Source organism: Maniola jurtina, chromosome 14 (assembly GCF_905333055.1).
Source record: "Maniola jurtina chromosome 14, ilManJurt1.1, whole genome shotgun sequence".
NCBI classification, from domain to species: domain Eukaryota; kingdom Metazoa; phylum Arthropoda; class Insecta; order Lepidoptera; family Nymphalidae; genus Maniola; species Maniola jurtina.
Genome location: NC_060042.1, coordinates 4,497,143 through 4,518,288, shown reverse-complemented (window position 1 = coordinate 4,518,288; position 21,146 = coordinate 4,497,143). Strand labels below are relative to the sequence as shown.

Below are 21,146 nucleotides of genomic sequence, written 5' to 3'. Positions count from 1 at the left end.
CGAGTATCAACAATCAACAATGACCACTCGATGCATTTCAAACCTGACACGGGTATAGATTGCATATGTACAACGATAATATTTATTTTTAAGCCCGGCCTGATTGAATCTAATTTATAATTTCATCGTCATCCATGTACCATCTTCTGTGTCTATTCTTAAACCTCATCAATGTACTATATGCTCTGTATTCCTAGAATCCCACAACTCTTTCTCAGGTAGATACTTATCTTATAAGGCCAACGAAGGGAACTCGTAAAGGGATTCTCTTTTTAGATGTCCGAAAAATGCACCCTTTATCTGTACGACATTCATCCTCAGTTTCTAGTCCTAATTGGTCCTTTCCTCTCAAAAAATTAATAAGTATAGTGCCCCCCATTACAAATGCTGTTGCTGCTGCAATATTTAAATGTAACCCTCAACAGTTTTTTTCTATAAAACCCCATGTTTCGCAGCCATATTGCATTTGAATAATGTCTGATAAACATTAGCGCAATATATTTCGGAGAATGGAATTCTGATATCACACAATGACAATTAACTAAAATACTTTAGGAATTCATAAATAATGCATGTCGAACCCGAAGCGTTTGTACAATCATAAAGGCGCTGTACGCCGGGTGATTGCGGTTTTTTCCCGCATCGCACAGCACCTCAATCCGTGACCGAATGGACAGACGGGTAATGCAATTTTGATTAACTCCGCCAAGAGGCACAAATCATTGTGCCGATAATGAAGACATTATTTTATGACGTGCATTGCGTTTCAATGTCTACACGCGGCGTGCTAATACGCGGTGCGATGGTGTTTTATCTGATAAATTGTCTAAACTGGCAATTTTGAGACGAGAGACAATGCTCCACCGCACTCCGATGTAATGATAACAACGACAACTATATTTATTAACTTGTAAATAAAAAGCTCAATTAACTTCGCAGGAGTTGTGGTACCCAAGTTTTTACTCAAAGACATATTTTAGTAAGTATAGCTACTTCACTAACTATAATCGATCCCATACGACATGAGAAAAGAAACGTTTTCTTAAGAAGTCCAACACAGGAGATTTTTTTTAACTAGCGCTTGACTGCAATCAAACCTGCTGGTAAGTGATGTTGCAGCCTAGAAGATTCGAGAATAATCCGAGCTCGTTTAATAAAAACTAGAAAGAGGCAAAGGACAAACTAAATGGTAGTTAAAGTCAAGTGTCAATACCCGCAAAGTTTTGTAATACCAAAGAAAGTAAAAAGATAAGTAAATAAAAATTCAATATTCTGCCTTCACGTGTAATGCCTGTATTAGGCACATTACCTATTCCTCATGTACCATAACTCTACGTTACCATTGTTTCCCATGGAATCGTAGCTGAACAAAAAACCGTTGTCCCCGATAGCTAATAGGGTTTTCGTAACATGCAAAAGGCTCGTAAGTCGTAACGTCAACTTTCACTCGAACAATCGTACCGAGCTGACGAGACGGCCACGAGATCGAGTCACGAAGGACAAGACAAGCACAATAGATCGATGGCCTTAGATTGATCATTGTTGCACGTGTGATCACGCCTTTACATAACCGGATTATCGAGTATTTATAACAATTATTGCCAAATATAAAGATCTAAGCTTTACATCGAACATAGGGTACCTCTACCTACTAGGGTAGAGTCAACAAAGTCAGAACTCATGTCCACTATCATGAAAAGAAAGATCACATTTTTGGACATTTTCAAAGAGGAACCCGATTGTTATTCCCAAGATTAGTGTTTGAGGCAAAAATTGCAGGCACACTGGATCGCCAAAGACGCTTAGTTACCTGAAGTTAAAGGATAGTTTTAGACAAGCTAAAGGTATCTAAAACTATCTTTTTAGGTGCGACAATAGGGCAACGGGTGGGTGAAAGAATCGTGTCTTCGATCATTCAGTTTCAGTTTTCAGTCAACTCTCGCGCGTTGAACTATTTTATATACCTACTTTGTTCTTATAAATACCAGTTAAATAGGTTGCATTACTCTTCGACAGCTAACAAGTTTTGACGCAGGCCCCTTCCTACAACAGCATTCAATAAGTGGAAATGGCACTTGCAGAAGATTACATATTCACTAACAAGTGAGTAAATAGGATTTTACATGAAACGTTTTGAAAACGCAACTGTACGCGTAAAGTCAACAAAATTGAGTATACACAAGAAATACCATTACATAGTGGGGAGGCGATATGTGCTTAGGTGCGAACTTTAGGGGTAGGCACACACGAGGCGTGAACGCTAAATCGCCGCTCAAATACGGAGGTGTGAAAAGCCCCATCGTGGCTTTCTTATTGTGGACTAAGCCGACCGGTCTAATAAATTCGAATGACCGCTACCCGTTGCCGTCGTGATCTACGTGTGCTGCTTGGAGCTTAGCTTTTAAGCTCCATTCTCCTTGAATATTATTATGATTAGTTGCTGCTAAGTGCTAACGTTATGTCAGTTGCTCAGTAGGTACTAATTTGTTATTGTCTCTATTTTATAATCTCACCTTGATCAGATTCTATTGTAGTTTCTTTGACTTTGACTATTCGGTTTGAAAATGTGAGACGTGTCACAGATTGTTATAAAATACAGCTCCAGATATTCTGTGGTTCTAAAAAGTATTTATCTATTTTATATTTATGGATAAGGGCTCTAACGTGTCTTTGATATTTGAAATCCGAATCATTATTATTAAGATTTATGTATAATAATAATCGGTAAATCACTATTCGTACCTAATTTTAAAAACAGGTAAGTCGATATCTGAATAAGATCTATAGCCAAAGTGGAAACTCTATACCTACGCACTTAACATAAATATAAATTTCTATTCAAAATAATTTAAAGCGTGTTAAGGAGACAGACCCAGTTAGCCATATTTAAACAAGCCAATTGGAATTCCGAGTCAATTGCAACATTTACATACATAGGTAGTCTAATATACAAACTCGCTTACTTATTTAGTTTATCTCTTCCTTCTAAGAAAATCTTGTGCAACGAGCGCTGCGACTAAATCTTGGCGTAGATCTAATTTGTTTAAGTCTAAGTATAGCATTTATCCACCCGATTTACCTAAATTAGCAAACCAGTCAACACGGCGAACAAAACCCAAGGGATATAACGTATTACGTAAGGTACACCTAGTTGTAATCACCAACAATGTTGAAGATAATTATAATAAAAATAATGTTCAGTGATTTTTAAACAAAAGACTAATATAGTAAACACAGATATCCAGGAAAGTTAATACTTGTCATGGTCAAAACTTGATAATTTCCCGTATTATAGATACTAGAACCTACCTGTTATCACACTGACTCTGATACCTTTCAAACTATTACTATTAATAGTCCAAAAGGCATCAGATTCAGTTCAGAAATTCATCAGAAGAAATTGACATAATCATGTCTGCATTCTGCAAGATTACCACTCGAACTAAACATGTTTATGACCACGTCTCTTATTTTTTATAGTAAGTACCTTCCTAAATCTAAATAAAAAAAGAAACAAGTACATGAGCTCGTAAAATAATGAATAGCGTCGTCAAAAATTACCGCTCCCCCCTTGATATATCGAATGTCACATGCGTGTCATATTGGGTTACGTCTGAACCGGGCGTAGTGGAGTGGAATTAAGCAATTTAACACGAACACCAATCAGTTAACTTTGATAAAGGAAGTAAAAATTACTGTGCTGGAAGGACGGATATTGATTTACGGACGGAAACAGAAGCTTTAAAAAGTTATATGAATTTACTAAACTAAGATAATGTTGATAACTAAAGTTAGGGTGGTATTAGAATTTAGATGGATCATGTTCTTCAGATTTTGACGCATATTTTAATTCACAAAAATTACTTTAAATGTCGAACTGTACGTAACACGAACAAAATCGGGGCACTACAATTTTACGGAACCCAAAATAAACCCCTTAAAGATACGGTTTCGGTTGAAGAAATTTTAACGGAAAACTACAAATAATGTCAATTAGTGAATGTTACTTTGCTTCGTCATAAAATACGCTATAAAATACAATGTCTCCAATCAATTAGGCCTTTATCAGACCATCTATAGCTAAGCTGAAGTCCATTGTTATGTCTACAAACTACATGGCTAAAGCCATGGCGTAACCAAACAAGTTTCTGTAATATATGCGTCGAGTCAGTTTTATTAACAGCACAGTTCAATGAATAATGCCGAAAAACTTCTAATCATGCCAAAACATGTTCTAAATAATCGACTTAATTACGGTTTGTGACATGTTCATTTTATTCTCTTATCTAGTGCGAGACTAATTAAGTAATTAGTAAGCTAGGAGCGAAGCCTCCCACGCGCTACCTTCCGAGGCATTTTGATCAACCAAATAAATATACCTGCCGAGATAATCTTTATACGACCCCGAATGAAAGCTAAATCAATGGTTCTTTCACCGATGATGTAAAAAATGAAACAATCCTTTGTTACGCGTAGGAACTTCAAAGGAGGGCCGCGGAGCGCTAAAGTTTTTTGTCATACTAATTTAAGTATCCCTAACAGTCCCATTTTCTTTGCTTACACAATCATCGCTAAGGATAGCTAGAGCTCGATGTGCTAAAGAAATCATTGCATGCTTATTTTTTATCGGCCGAGATTGCGAAGGGCTATAAATGGCCGGGCCCAGCCTCAGGCGGGTGCCATTTGCAATCGGTTATGGAACGACCGCGAACCTCTTTTTACATTATAATCGGTCGCTCGGACTCACTTCTTTTTTTGAGACATCCAGATAAGCGATGGCTATAAATGGCAACGGATGCAAAGAGGTCGCATACAATATATTCCTTTGACGACATTAAATTTTTCCGCAAACGAATACAAGGTTCGATGTTCATCGAGTTGCAAACACTCAAGGTGGTTTTATTTGTAGTCCTTTTAGCTGGAAACAAGACGAGCCTGCGGTGTTGACTTACATGGAGAAAATATAATATGATGGATGGATTCGAGACGTAGCTATCAAGTCGGTAAACCGGGAGACGCCATCGCGAGAGTCAAATTACAAGACAGCCCGTGCCGTCTCATTAGCGACGCATCGCGTTATAACGTAAATAATAACTCGACGTCAACGCGTGAAGACGACGACGTAGCTCATTTGCATAAAAATAATCGAGAATCACGGGTAAACAAACAATCGATTTTTTATGAGACGAAATCCGGTATAAAGACACCACCGTGACTTGTAACAATAATAACATTTTGAGATGGGTTAACAAAAATGTTAGGTGCCATCACCATTTATTCTCAGCGTGGTTCCGTTGGAGAACAACGCACAATTTATATAGATTTCAATCTATCGAAATTAATATTAGGAGGGATATTAAGGACGCAGTGTGGAAATTGAGGGACATTAAAATGCAGCGCGTGCGACGCCGGCCCGCGCCCGCGCATCCTTCTATAATAACCAGACGTCTCTAATGCATTATTCAACGAATTCTGCTTTCATCTCAAACACCGAATTTTTTGACAAAGAGCGAATTTCAAGACCGTATTCCGTTAGATACTTAAATGGGCGACAGATTCCATAGAACGGAGGATGAGGATCGATAGAATTTTTACTACTATGATAAAAACGTAAGCTACATTCATTTATACGTAGTATATTCATTTGTAACAAGAGATGTAGTGATATGTACGTATTAATTATCCATCGGTGGCTCGGCTTGTATTACAGGTTATAACTCTTTAATTAGCGCCCGGGAGGTAGTGCGCGGCGTCTTCGGGAACGAATTGAAAAAATAAACAGCCACAACACAAAGAATGCCTTCATCTGACCTGCCGACACAATGCCGACCTACATACGGTGTTAATTAGTTGTCTTTCATTCAAAGAATTCTTCTGTTCAATGAAATCGTATCAATTTGGTTTCTCGTGTTATCACTTATCATGCTGGTCTAAAATTCACGAAAAAATACAACGAGATTCTTTCACACTCGACATTCAAAAATACGTGATGTGAAAACCTACGTACATTAACATTATATACCTATATCCATGTAAAATGTGCATCCAATACCCTACTAAATAAATAATACATATAATTATTTATATAATACTCTAAACGCCTTTGATATACCTTCCAATTGAGATTATTCTTCTATTTCTTTGTATCCTTTATCATATTACACCTTTTTCATATGCATATCATAAACATATTTATACTGGAATGAGCAATGTAATCTAATATCATAGCTTTGAGTTATTGGATATTTTAGATACACATTATAATCGGCCTAATAAGCATAAAATGTTTGTTCTAACTGAATGAAAAACAAAGCATTGCAAAATAAGTCATACATATAGCTACTTTATATTGTCTTGTTTTGTTGGCTGGACAATTAATTGTAAATGACTTGGCATTTTATTGGCACGACCTTCAGACTTATTCCGCTCACAATTAATATCAGTTTTGTGAATAATAAATTTGTGTTAAGCTGCATTTTGCTACATGTGTACCAACACAAGTATTGAGGCTATTAATTCAAATAAAACACGACCGCTGTTGTAACTTCTTTCATTTAAAACTAGGCCATAATCATTACTATTAATCAACGGTAAAACGTGAGGTTTTTCTTTGGCTATTATCTTATTGATGATTACTTTTATGGCATTCATTATGTTTCCAATGATGTAACACGAAAGGTTTTTAATTTTTAACACTGAATTATTACTGTATTCAGTATTTATCTTTGAAAAAAAACAATATTGCTACCTCGCGAACATTACAACGTTTTTCAAAAGGTCAAGAATCGGAAAAGGCAACTTTAGAAAGATTTAAATTTAAATAAGTACCTAAACCAATATCATTTTATGATTTTAATTACATATTTTTATGCTCATGAGCTTTAGCAACGATTATTTCCTTAATGATAAAAAACAAGTTTTACTTTCATGACGCAAATTTTGATAAATCCAGTATCGATACATATTTACGTATTAAAAGTAATATTTGGGTTTAATATACAGCTTTTTATCAAAAGATAAACTCTCTCTTCCTCTTCTTTGAAATCGACCTTTTTACATCCTTTTTAACCGACTTCCAAAAAAGAAGGAGGTTCTCAATTCGTCGGGATCTTTTTTTTTTTTATGTATGTTCGCCGATTACTCAAAGACCCCTGGACCGATTTGGATTTCTTTTTGTTTAAAAGGGTATACTGTGCAGGTGGTCCCATATAAATTTGGTGAAGATCTGATGAATATCTTCGGAGATGGAGAACAGAACTCCTCAATGGATAAGAGCGAATTGCTCGCGATCAGTGTAATAGCTTAGTAAACAGTAGGGTTTTAACTGGGCATAGCATATTATAGTACAGTGGGGCCACTAAAAATTGTGAAATAAAAAAAATTCAAAAGAAAAATAAAACCGACTTCAAAAACCAAAAACACTAAAAAGTAGAAAATAATTTTTGTTTAGCTACACGTGTAATGTACCTAGGTATGAAATCGAGCGAGTATATAGAAATCCAAGAGTGAAGCTCGCTTTTATTTTTCTTTTGAAATTTTTTTGGTCAAGTTCCTAACGTTCGCCTGCTCTGACTTCTGGTCTTACACATCTACATTGATATTAAGTATATTTTACGTTTTATATAGGTACTAGACGTAGTTATAGGCAAGCTGTGGACACATGGCACTGGATTGGATTACCCTAACAACGGCCAGACATGTTATCTTCGTGATTGAGCTTCAAGCACATCATAAAAATATTTAACTATGTACACACTGTAGTACGAGACGAAAGATGATAGTAATGTTCCACGATATCAAGTGCCTTGGGAACTGGGATTTAATGTGTACCATACGGACAGTAAATACGACTAAAGCATGCTTATTACAACTCTACTTATTTCATTACAAACTACAGCATTTTGATTGTAAGGGGAGAAATGTCTTTTGAAGATTACTGAGAGAGAGAGAAATCTTTACTAAAATTCTAACGATAGCAACCTTATGATAATTTCCCATGATAAACATATAAATATCCCAAATTAAGTCCCAAATATCACCAACAAGAATCAGTCTAATACTAATTGACTGGTCTTCTTTGAAGATAATAATACAAAAATGTTCGATGATCGAAGGTCAAACTAGACATAGACAACTATCTACTGTGTGTATTTTGATCTTAATCATTCACGGTGCCTTCAAGTTAATTGCTTGTTATATATGTCTAGTACTTATAAGTTTGTAGCACCTCAATGTGATTCTATAGCTCGATATATTCGTAATTTGATAGCACGGCATATTCAATGAGCTTCAATAGGCAAGGCAAGGCGAGCGTCTCGAACGGAACACGTGTCGTTGATTGGCCCCAATTGGCGGGCGAATAAAAACAATCGTCGCTTAAAAATAACAGTGATTTCATCCAGCAACATGTGATGGATGTTTTCTCTTAGTGGAACGGAGCGTAGAGTTCCCAGGCATGGCATGTGAAATGTCCTGGCGCCGCGGTCCCATGAACTGCCGAATCGCTTTGGAATCGCTAATGACGTAAACGAAACCACATATTGTACAGAGCAAAGCGTAAACTATTATCATAAAGACAGCTGTTAAGGAAGTACTTAGCATGTTTAAGACCATCGCATTTCTAGGCAAATAGAGCTTAGATGTAGCTGATCCAGTTCAACGGAGTTATCATGCACCAGAATTTATCCAGAAATGTACAAATATTCTTGGCAGTTGGCATCATTCGACACGACCATGATTTACACAGTAATAAGATATGGCTAGCTTTAAGTTTTTGTAACATTATCAATTAGAATTTCAAAAAAAAACGAATGTATCAGAAATATCGATCCTTCATCGTCCTTCCTAACTGTTTTTATGGAAAACGCAGAGATGCTTTATGTTTCATTGCCTTACAGGCTTGAAGTCCTGGGTGATAAAGCTACGAGGACATAGGTGTTTTCTATAAAGACAGTGGACAGTGAACTGAGGAAACTTCCCGGAACCCAGGGCCGCGGCACAATGCTCTAGTTAATTCAATCTGCCATATGGGAGACGGCACTTAGGTCAGCACACTGTAAGGCCATGCGCTACACACCATCTGATGTTTTATCGGCCATGTAAACAGATAGGGACATCCGGATTCTGCGGTCAGATTCGTACCAAATATGGGTCGAATTCAGGAAGTAAAACCGCAAAAAGAGTTCACACATTGTTTTATCATTGTTTGCCTTTCGGCGCGGACATCAGCCACGTGTCTTTGTAACTTCCGGCATTAGTTTAGTGATAGAGAACGCTAATTGCATGTATTCACACAGGCGTCTCATCATTTGCGTTGATCCCATCTGCACGTTTTTACTGCGTAGATATATCTTGAGCTAACGTATTGTATTTAATTAATATCTTTTGACGATGAAACGTAAGATGAACTTATGTGGATGATCTTATAAGGTTTATTTCAAGTAATAGACTCAATATATTGAATTACGCAAAGTAAGTATAATCTATAATAGTGAGTAGGTACTTAAATAAAACTAAATTAAACTTACGCGATTCATGAACCTGCAATGTTTCTGTCACTACATCTATGGTTTTTCCACTAGCTAAAAACCCTGCAGCAGCTATATCAGCTTTAAGTACTTAAATAAAGCATTTTATTAAAAAGACAATTACTGAAAATTAAGGTGCGCTTAAATTTTAGAAGGCTTTAAAATATTAAACCAGTTGCGGGGAATATTCATTTTATTTTTTTGGTAACTTCGTGCTGGTTGCAAAACTTACGATAATAATCTTAAAAGCCACTTCTTATGTCCAAAATTCTACAAAACATGGCACGAGACCAGGACGCGGAGATCAAGCGACAAAAACTGGTATTCGTCATGATGTCAGCAAAGTCGCTTTTGTCGTGGCTTATCTATTATCTATTATGTGGAAACGGCCATTGTTAAAAGCGTAGGATAGTCTGTGCGTTGGCGCCAGGAACAGGATTGAATGTTTGATGACGGTTTTTTTGACTCCATTAGTTGAGCTTACTGATTAGCTGTCTTCATTACTCGCGCTAGGAGGACGCTAAAAGGGGTTAAAATATAAAATAATAGCAGGTTATTTAAATATTCTTGATTTAATAACCTTCAATATGATGTTCCTACGAGTATCTATAGCCAAGCTAAAGGTTGATTTGTGAAATGAACTGGTTTTGGTTTTGTATCGAACAAAATCTACCACAACTTTTTCGTTGTATGAATATTTGAAAGTGTACAATTGGAAACATGAAGAGTGAAGATTAAAAGACTGAGCAATCTTAAGAATTCGCTATGCTCTAAATTTTTTATTGACTGCGCTTGAGGCATTCGCTGAACTATTGAACTAATGAAGGTAGATTTAAGTAATAAAATACTTATTAAGTTTACCGAACTTGTCAGTAATTGGCTCAATTTGTTAGATCTTAATCCTTTTATCTTATTTTTATCTTTCGTTGTACGCACACACATAAAAACGTTACGCACATCCGTTGCATCTTGTGGTCTGGATAATGCAAGTGCATGGGACAATTAAATAAAATGCAGGAGAATGTCGTCATCATACTAACTTCATTTCTCTTCCGGTGTAAAAATGGTACGAAAGTGGTATTTTAGAACCTTTTTGTTTGATTTTTAGGGTTTCGTACCTCAAAAGGTAAAAGGAACCCTTATAGGATCACTTTGTTGCCTTTCTGTCCGTCTCCAACTGTCTGTCTGTCGTATCTGAGTTCTATCTGTTGTTTTGTGTATTTGTATAGGTATTTTATATCCATAGAATCGAAAGCAACTTTAGTTCTGTTCAGTGTGCATGTTAAATTTAGCCTACCTACTTATCAATCAGTGCAGTGTCATGCGAACGCGTCATATAATAGAGGATATTATAATAAACAGCCGCGTCCCCTCCGTCCTCCGTAATAAATATTAATGTATGAACTTGAGCCCCTCAATGCTCCGATGCTGGTCCATTGACACTCAATTTGCTTTTTTGCCCAATGATACGCTCTTACACTTTGTTCTTAAACTCTTCAAGCACTTTTTGATTAGCACCGCTTTTATAATGAACCTTTTACGATTTATTGTTCCAATATAAAGAGATTTTCTTGAGGGACCCCACAAAATATTGATCAGGCGATTTTTATGACTTTTCAAGGTACAGTAAAGTCTGTAGGTACGAGTAGATCAATAGACGTCCAAGTTTGTAGGTCTTCAAGAGCAAGCAAATTTAACGATTCCTTTTTAATATCGGCATTGTGAAATTTTTCCTACCAAAACCCCACAACAAAAATGACAGTTTTTTGCCGCATTCAATTACATCACCATTCTTATTTGAAAATGCATATGGTGTTTCCAGTAGCAGTCATAAATAATTTTGGATAAATTTATGGCACAAGTATGTATGCGCAGTATATGATGTTATATTTTTATTTTAATCACGCTGCCGAATTTGTCTTATTGTGCTTTGTTCCTCAGGTCCTGTTCTATTATTTTTATAGCAGGTGTATGTTCAATTCAAGAGGATGACATCTTTTCAGAGCAAATATTGTTAGGTATGATCTTGGTACTTAATATTGAAAGCCGTGACAGCCTAGTGGTTAAGACGTCCACCTTATATTTTAGAGGTCGGGGGTTCTATCTCAGACTCGCATCTCTAACTTTTGTATAGTTCTCTCTGAGTTCTCCATAATTTTCTCAAAGCTATAGCCAAACTATAGACAAACTTAAAAAATAATACAATAACCAATTGTACTGTAGGAGTCGATTAGTCGAAGGGTACTTTACAATGTCACTTTTTGTGTTAAATTCACCAACAACAATAGCCGCACCCCCTCGGGCCGGAAGGGTCACGTGTCCTCAAACAGGGGAGGTTGCGAGAACAGTTTTCCCATGCGTTTCCCACGCCACCCCTAACCTGCAATGGGAATAGAATGGGAAACCATACTTGTTGGTTTTTGTTCCATATAATCGCCCCTGTTAGCTTCGTTTCCGGGGTCATTAAATTAATTTCTTCTAATGTTCTAATGTTCCGGATGTGTTGACATATTGATACTGTGTATTGTGAAACTCATTAGACGTATTATGAAGATGTAGAAAGCAGATACTTAATATGAAATTACCCTTTACAGATCACGCACTAAGGCGATCTAAGGATTATAAGTTTTCTGTTTTTTGCTAACCTGTCATTTGTGTTTTGCTGTTTAATAAAGTATATGCATACATACATACATACATACATCTATGCCCGAATTTTTAGCCGTCACTACTTCCTTTTCAATATTATTATCAAGAAAATGTTTTAGATGTTTGCAAACTAATCGCAAAATATAAAATATCAAGTACGGGAAGGTTGCGGATTGCGATCATTGGACCAGCGCTTTAATTGGATCCACCTTAATACCTATTTTAAGAACTAACCACACAGGCAAAGAAGATCGGTACAAAGAAAGAAAGTCGGAAATCAAAAAGTTGGCTAATTACGCTAATTATAATTCGCAGGGCTCAGATTACAGAATTAGGTAAATATCTGTACCGTTATTGGACTTGTTGGAATTTTGAAAATCGAAAGCGTTGCCATTTTGATAATATTTAAAATTCTACATGAATTTAAAAGCCGATAATTTACTGCATGCAACCAAACGACTTGGTATACAGACAGACTGAATATTAGCAAATTGGCCGCGACGGCATTCGCCGCGGGCGAGGATTGTTGAGCCCTAAGAATTAAACTTTTCAATCGCATATGAAGTAGGTACCTAACTATACTTACTTAGATAGGTATCTATATTCAGACTTTACCTAAAGAATAATTGATTAAATTAAATACAGTCTAACTAAACATATAAAAGCACAAAGGATAAATTGACTGACGTCTGACTGCAATACCAATACTACCAACCTACTTCTAATTAGGCAAGTTAACAAAATATATACTACATTCCTATTTCTTTCCTATTGCTACCAGGTTAATCACTTGTCATTAGAAGAAATTTTGTCAAGACCCTTTATCTCAAACAATCTCGAAGTAGTAGAGAAGTCGATTCAATGGATAACGTGAATGATTAACATTGCAAATATATTCGTAGGTAGCTAGTATAGCTACGTTATAAACTGCTAAAGCCTTGACATTTAGCTATACGATACCTACCTACAAAATATTTAATTATTTTGCATTTAAAATTACTTACTTACCGATTTTGTAAGTAATATAAACATTTTATTTTTCATTTCGGTTAGGTAGCCAAGTATTATAATAAGTAATATGAACTACTCGTGTTCATTTGAAATGGCATCTTTTGATAACGGTAAGCATTTTTTGTTTTTTTATGCAAACCCAGGCAGAAAAGGAAGTAGCATTTGTCTATTACTTCAGGTAGGTAGCCTACCTATAGAAATACATTTAAGTAAAATTTTTATAGGCACAAAGATAAAAATAACGGACTAGTGTGAACAGTCCAAAAATATTGTACTCTATGTTAGGCCTCTGGACATTATAATTAATAATAGGTAATATTATTTGCCTTGGTGGTTATTAGGCAAACAACCCACAAAGTTACCTAGGTAGTAGGTAAGATACAGGATCTAGGAGAAAAACTGGAAAACACATTTAAATATCTAAAAAAAAATCTATTCTAATGTAATCCATTCACGTTGATCAAGACTTGTTAAAATTAATATCTAAACTTGTTATACTTAGTAAGTTAGATCATAGCTATAAAGTTAATTTTATGTAGCTAGCTCTTGTAGGCTAGGTATTCCTATAAGTAACAAAGTTTTCTATTATTTAAGTATTCTTAATCCGATTTACACATCTCATAAACAATATTCACATTCCAAATCATAGGTAAGTAGGTAATTTGATAAAGTGTGATGTAAGGAAATAAACATAGAGTTTGATATTCTTTAGCTTTAGCTTTCAGTAAAACAGTGGTTCCACTACGCTAGAGCCTAGAGCATTAGAAAGCTGTGGTTAGATTTAAGAAATTACTTTTTTAGGGTTCCGTACCTCAAAAGGAAAACGGAACCCTAATAGGATCACTTTATTGCCTGTCTATCTGTTTGTCCGTCTGTTGTGTCTGTCAAGAAAACCTAGAGAGTACTAACCTTAGAGTAGTAGGTAGGACTTATAGGAAAAAATCCGAAAACCGTGAAGTTAGGTACCTACATCCCAAAAAAAATTAAAATGTGTTTCAATTTTCGAAGTAAAATAACTACACCAAGTAGGGTATCATATGAAAGGGCTTTACCTGTGCATTCTAAAACAGATTTTTATTTATTTTTACGCATAATAATTTTTGATTTATCGTGCAAAATGTCGGAAAAATGTCGGAGTACTGAACCTTCGGTGCGCGAGTCTGACTCGCACTTGGTCGGTTTTTTATTTGTATTATGTATTGCTAAGAAAGTTTCTTTTAACTAATCAACTATTTAATTTTATAAAATTTGAAAAAAACAGAATTAAGTGTGTAAGTACCAACTTGTGATTTTTCAAAACATCTAAGGACATTACTTAGGAAAGCATGCGATCGAAGGCTTGATACTCAAACTAAATTGTGTTTTTACTGAAAATATGTAAAGAAAATTGTGAAAATATAGAGAACTAAATAGATAATTAAATGTTTATTTATAAATAAGTTTCTATTAAAAACACTAATTAATGCTATGTTTAGAAACGATAAAACATAGAACTATTTATTTAAATATTGTAATCATACCTGCCATTCCAGTCGCACTGATCACCGATCATTCCCGCCTCCGCAACGCATATCAGGCCCAAAACAAGAGTCCAAAATATTGCCTCTGGACCCATTTTTCCAAAGTATAAGTCCAATCAATATAATGCACCAATACGAACTCACATCACTATATCTTTCAAAAAGTTCTATTTGTCAAATTCATATTTCGAACGCTGAAAACATTGTTTTGACGGAAAAGAAACAAAGCGCAAAGAAAAATCTGCGCGAGCGACAACTCTACTACACTCTTAAAACTCTACTAGTTCAACTTTCGAGTAGCGACAGAGATAGACGATAACTTTAAGTAGCTCCTGTATAGCTTCTATAGGAAACTGCTAAGGTGTGAATGAGACAGATATAATAATAACAAGATAAAGAAACAGAGATATATCTCTTTCTTCCTCTAATAATTGGCAAGCCACAAAATACTTTAGTACTTGGACATAAAGCTGAAATTCTACTACAAAATAAGATAATTTATAAAAGCTTTTAGAAATGGCGCGAAAGACCGTAGGCTTTTAGAATCGACAATCTTTTTAAGCTTTGGGCACTTTAGGCGGTTAAGATCCCGTTTTATTCAAGTACGAAGCTTTTATGTTTTCATTTCGATAAAAGTTGAAATTAAGTATACCAAAGTAGTATTAACACGAAATAACAATTTAAATGAGACCTTAATATTGAGACTATTTACTGATACGAAAATTCATATAAAATATAAATATTTTAATCTTTATGTTATACCTACAACAGTTTTCAAAAAATACTTATTGCTAACATCACGGTACAATAATTGTTTTTCAGGCTAACTTACTTATAAATTGATTGATAGATAAGAATAGGTAATTATAATAATTGCTCTTCAGCCTTAAACCTTTATAAACATTTAGGTTGATTAATTATTTAAATGATTAGCTTAACTAAACCTATATTTTGGTTTTCCTCGGTCTTTAATGGTCTTTGCTGCTGTACATAAAGATTAAAAAATTTTTTTTCAGCGATTTCAGCTACTTAAATTCAGGCATTTCATTTATTGAGGCATTGTAATTGAGGCAGTCAATTTCAGTAGTAATGTCGAACGTCGAACATTGGTATTCGACCAATGTTCGACGTTCGACCTATGCAATACGGATGAAAATAAAAATGCAATAGGTACCTACGCAATAATAATAATAAATCAAAGCAATTAAAAATATTTAATGTAAAAATTTGGTTTAAAGCATAAAAACTATATCTGTGATAGGAGTATCTACGTTAAAATTGTATACAATTACGAATGATTTATTATAGTGCAAAATTATGTTTATTTTAAACGATTTATTTAAGACCGACCGACAAAAAGTAGATACAATAATGATATCAAGTTGCGCCATTTTCACTAGAATTTTAGACTCTAGTCCATTGTAATAAAAGGCATTGTAGATTTATTGGATGTTCGTCAAGTGTGATGCAATGTACCATCCCCTTGTTTTTTTCGTGGTGACCTAGCACATTGTTTGGCTTTTTCTGCCGCTAAACTTTTGAGATGAAGCCTGCTCCTAATATTAGTACAATAATTATAAGTTAAAATGTAGTTTTTACTTCTAACTGAATACCTTGTTTAGAGCAGCATGACTTTCGATTTATTTTTTTACTGTTTAGTGGTTTACGAAAGAAGCGGAATTCACGGAAGCCTAACTAGGTAGGCATCTTCTACTTTAGATCTGTAGGTACCAGGTACTTACTATTAGATATGTAGGTATTCTGAGCTTAGGTTTAGATTTTTTGAAGCACAGCAAAATTCACGCGGGATCAGCTACCCAGTCTTATATTTTGTGTATGTATGTACCTATGTTAAAATATTTTTTTGTGTCATTATTTCCTCATACGTTAAGTAGAACAATGGGGCCTTAAAATGATTATACGTAACGTTTTGTTTGCGTTTAGATAAACTGAATCAATAGGCCGCGTTTGCCCGCCAGATAGTCGCTCGTGCTTGCTTTAGGACTGATTCGCCTTCTTATCTTACTACACAAATATGGGGTGGTATTGTTTTTGACCTGCTATCCTGATATGGTCAGGCTGGGCCTCTTATTGTGAGGCTAATGTTCTATATAAAAATTACGTTTTCATCATTATGATCAACCCATTGCCAGCCCACTACAGAGCACGGGTCTCCTTTCAAAATGAGAAGGGCTTACGCCGTAGTCTGCCACGCTTGCCCAATGCAGATTGGCAGGTATGGAGAACTCTCAGGCATGCAGGTTTCCTCAAAATATTTTTCCTTCATCGTAAATCAAGTTATAAGGATTTAATTATTGCTTAAAACGCACATAACTCTGAAAAGTTAGAAGTGCGTGCCCGGGATGGAACCCCCGACCTCTCAAAAAGAAGGCGGATATCTTAACCACTTGGCTATCACCGCTTTCCCATATTCATTCGATGCGGCGTTTGAATTCCACCTAGTCTCTACTCTCTACCTACGTAAAGTCAGCGTTCCCTACCTTTGAGTTCTAGACTTATGGCAGAGAACGCGAGTTTCTCGTCTTTCTCACTCACTTTCTTGTCTCTTCTAGGACGTTCTCGCTTATTCTCAGTTCGAAGACGGACGGTCTCTGTGTCTGAGACAAGGCAACAGCTTCGCGGTTCGCCCGTCGCACGACGCAGAATCGTAAACGCCTATAACTTTCGACTCGCTAAGACTTCTCAGCGGTACCTACTTACGTAGGACATTCGGCTTGTTTTTAGTGACACCTTGCATTGCAGGTGCAACGGAACCAATATTACGAGCTCGATTTCAAAAAACCCCTACACATTTTTTATAAAATCCATATTATATATACCCTGCAACTTAACGCATGAACTCAGTCAATCATTAGAAGACAAGTATCATAGCCGTCAAGCACTAAACGATGGTTCATCATCGATGAAACTACGCTCTGATTAATTCTATAGGAACCTAGGTACTAAACTTTACTTATTAAAATATATGTTCCATCTCATAACAATGGATCAAGGTAGTTATCATTTTTTAACATTGAACTAAACTAAACATCCGTAACTGGAGAACAATGAACAGAGGCGATATAAAAGCCGACACCTTCCTCGCAAAAGCAATAGGCATAATGGTAGCGTGGACGTTTCTGTTATTGCCGCTAACTCTAGTGGGTTCTTATAAACCATCGTCGGTATCGAGTAACTGTCTATGGCATAAGAATTCATGTAAGTTTATTTATCAACTCAACAGTTTCAAACCGTAGGTAGTTATTCAACCAAGGCATTGGTTACAGGGAATCCCGGTGAAACCGATTTCATTGTAACTGTCATATATCTATTAAAAGACGACTCTCCCATAGATTAATAGATTTGTGTTGCCATATCTTACAGTAACTTTAGGGGTTTCCCCTGACTGCAAAACTTACCGAACCTCATTACCTATGATATTTACCTAAGTAAGAGTCTGCCCCTTTTCGAAGCAAAGCTTTGTGAAGATCTAAGTAACTCGCAAAAAGTGAAACAAACGAAAGTGGAGTTGAAATTAATGACTGGGCATCGCGTATTTTTAACCGACTTCCTTGCTAATATACTACAAGCAAGACAAAGCTTCGGTTCTGTTAGGACTTTGAAGTGTTCCAATTTTGAAATCCCACAAGTCCACGACACCTCTTCTAGTGTTTTTATCTAGCGATGAATAATAAAATTCAAGATGTATTCAAGAGAGGTATTAGGTAGAGGGTGGTGTTCTTCCACAGACTTTTATCAAGTTCGCCTTTGTAGCAATAGAATATTGAGGGGTCCATTTGGAATTGAATAAGAATTTTTGTTACAGGTGTGGAGAAATGTCCGGATCACTTGGTGGAGAAGCTTTGCGATTGCTCTAAAAACTTCTGGCCTGCACAGCGCACATGTACAAACCCTCAAAGAACCCTGGTTGGAACTGTATGCGGGTTTTCAAGGTGCGACTGTCCGGGTGATATGGTGCTGGATACGGAAACCGGCTATTGTTATGATTTAGACAACTGCCCTACGAAGCATATCAATGAATAAAGTCAATTTCATTCTTCATAAATAAGTTGCATTTCTTAGTTGTAAAATAGAGTTGTTGTAAAGACATCTCGTTAGAGAGTATTACCTACAGCTGGCTAGTGGCTACTACCTATTTACCTTGGTAAAGGCTGTATAATGGACCTTTGATTTTTTTAATTGTCTTTTTTTTTCTTCTCTCGTCTGGCTTCACACAGATTAGCCAATGTCAACTTTGTAGCTAACTATTTACAAGTTAGGGAAACTATATAAGTATGGACTTTGTCTGTGCCGACTGCCGGCGCTCGCCGACACACACGCGGCGCCCTTCTATGCGCTTCACAGTCAGTTCCACTGCCAAAATACACCAGTGAAACACAAAAACCGGCCACTATTAACAAAAAAAAAAACACTCCAAAAAGGTACCGCACGCGGGCCAGCAAATGCCAACACAGACGAAGTCTTTTTTTTTTGTCTTACAATGTTAGAATATAAACATATTTCTAAAGTTACCCGTGGCTACTGTATGACAAGTGCAACAAAAAATGTCAATGTCATTGTAACAGCTGTAAAAATGAAAAATAACCTAAAAACTGAAAAATAATTTCTCGAAAAATAAAAATGTTTCGTATTTGCCAACAAAATATATTTGTAAATAACAAATCAATATTCAAAAATGCATTGTTTAAAGATTTCGCTACACAAAATTCTAAAATAATCAGAGTTTGTCAGAAAAGTTTAGCAAGACACTATTCTAGCAAAGAAAAGCAGGAAAATAAATTAGAAAGGATATATTATGGGCCTTTAACTCCTCAAATAAGAGCTGTTAAGATATTTTCCGTGAGCTCCAGTGCTGCGGGGTTGGCAGCGCAACCACTGATTTTGCAGGAAGCTGCTAACATAGGCAGTACTTCATTGATTATAGCACTTTGCTCTGTTGTCGGCTTTTTTACGTTTGTAACTCCGATATTATTACACATTATAACAAAGAAATACGTGACGGAAATCTATTATGATCCTGAAACCTCCACATACAAAGCTACCACAATCAATTTCTTCCTGGCACCTGTCAAAGTAAGTTTACTTATTTTTTCTCAATTTGCCATGCCTTGCTCTAGTCCGAGGGGATAGAGAATATCTGTGTCTGTATACACACTTATGTGATATAATATCTCCTGTGTAGTTTGGTAGTCTCTATTAAGATTGTCCACTGTGCTTGAAATATAAATAAAATTTCATTAAAAAATATGTTCTTACCCATAGTAATTTTATTCAAAGTTGTTTCTTCAAAATTCCCTTGAACTGTTCAAATCAGCACCATCAATGGCAAATGGCAATACATTTAAAACCTAGCACATAGATTTCTGTTTTCTAATATTTTCCCACAATAAAAACAGTATGTCTAATGTCACTCAAAATCAGAATGCCAGCTATCTCTGTGCAAATTATTGTTAGGATTCAGGATGTTGTTCAACATTTATTAAACATGAAAAGGTAGTCATTGGGAAGAACAGCTTTGCCTTATCTCATGCCATCTTTTAAAGATACCTGATTGGTAAAATAATACTGAAACCTTTTGGCTTTAATAAATTTTGTAACTAAAACTTATGACTGTGAACATGTTTCAGTTGGACTTCAAACCAGAGGATGTAGTAGTGCCAGACGTTCCTGGAATGTTCACAACAATGACTGCCAAAGGCAAACCACTCTTCATAGAGGCGAGGCATTTCACAGACCCCATGTACTATGCCAAAATAATGGGCTACGACAAACCTCTGGACTTCAAACTAGGCGAAGATAGTAGTGATAGTAATAAAGATAGTTAAGCTTTGTTATTTATGATTTAGTGCTAGTCTTTAAATAAATATAATATTTAAGAAATGTTGGTTTTTATTTCAATGTATGTAAACTAATGTCAAAAATGTTTTGCACTACCTCTTGTCAAAAATGTGCACCAGCCTTTAGTCTTTGTAGAGAAAAACATTCAAAATTGAGGTGGAAATATTTACTCTACATGCTGCATTAAAAAAATGCCATTTTACATTTATTGCAAAATCATGTTTCCTAATGAAAATATAATCTTCCTACAACATGTCTCAAGGATTCCAGTTATGAAATTAAAAAAAAAAAAAACAAAATTTGTTAATAAAATATTTATTTAATTCATTACTTCATAGGTATTAAAATTATGGTAAAAGAAAAACAGTTGCATAGTAATTTTCAGTGACAATCAATTAAAAGTAATTGGATGAAATGAAATATATATATATTTGACTACTGACTAGATGATATTGCTAATTTTTTTTATGGATTTGATTTAATAAATAATCGCAACAAAATATAATTATAAAACAAATAACATTTCCTAAATACATAACATATTTACACATTTAGTAGCCATAAATATAATATCTTATTC

At 35.5% G+C, this 21,146-nt stretch overlaps 3 protein-coding genes across 3 annotated transcripts in view; 2 read left to right on the top strand and 1 right to left on the bottom strand.

Moving 5' to 3' along the window:
- LOC123872052 (meteorin-like protein) overlaps positions 1-15,001 on the bottom strand; it is a 62,048-nt gene extending 47,047 nt beyond the window's left edge. The window contains exon 1 of the mRNA XM_045916185.1: positions 14,708-15,001. Within this exon, the coding sequence (XP_045772141.1) occupies positions 14,708-14,802 (95 nt within the window). The 5' untranslated portion in view covers positions 14,803-15,001. The remainder of the gene's footprint in view (positions 1-14,707) is intronic.
- Positions 15,002-17,810: 2,809 nt separating this feature from the next.
- Positions 17,811-18,776, top strand: LOC123872055. Its single transcript, XM_045916187.1, has 2 exons — positions 17,811-17,926; positions 18,534-18,776. Exons 1-2 carry the CDS (start codon positions 17,830-17,832, stop codon positions 18,749-18,751), a joined length of 315 nt encoding a protein of 104 aa, XP_045772143.1. The 5' UTR covers positions 17,811-17,829; the 3' UTR covers positions 18,752-18,776.
- Positions 18,777-19,285: 509 nt separating this feature from the next.
- LOC123872210 (transmembrane protein 70 homolog, mitochondrial) lies at positions 19,286-20,605 on the top strand. The gene is made up of 2 exons (XM_045916393.1): positions 19,286-19,801; positions 20,356-20,605. Exons 1-2 carry the CDS (start codon positions 19,349-19,351, stop codon positions 20,551-20,553), a joined length of 651 nt encoding a protein of 216 aa, XP_045772349.1. The 5' UTR covers positions 19,286-19,348; the 3' UTR covers positions 20,554-20,605.
- The last annotated feature ends 541 nt before the right edge of the window (positions 20,606-21,146 follow it).

Bases quoted from the DNA above. Each gene is read 5' to 3' on its own strand.
- LOC123872055 (XM_045916187.1), top strand. From the start codon at position 17,830: ATGGTAGCGTGGACGTTTCTGTTATTGCCGCTAACTCTAGTGGGTTCT. The intron at 17,927-18,533 runs GTAAGTTTATTT...TTTTTGTTACAG, and splicing joins TCTATGGCATAAGAATTCAT to GTGTGGAGAAATGTCCGGAT.
- LOC123872210 (XM_045916393.1), top strand. From the start codon at position 19,349: ATGTTTCGTATTTGCCAACAAAATATATTTGTAAATAACAAATCAATA. The intron at 19,802-20,355 runs GTAAGTTTACTT...AACATGTTTCAG, and splicing joins TCTTCCTGGCACCTGTCAAA to TTGGACTTCAAACCAGAGGA.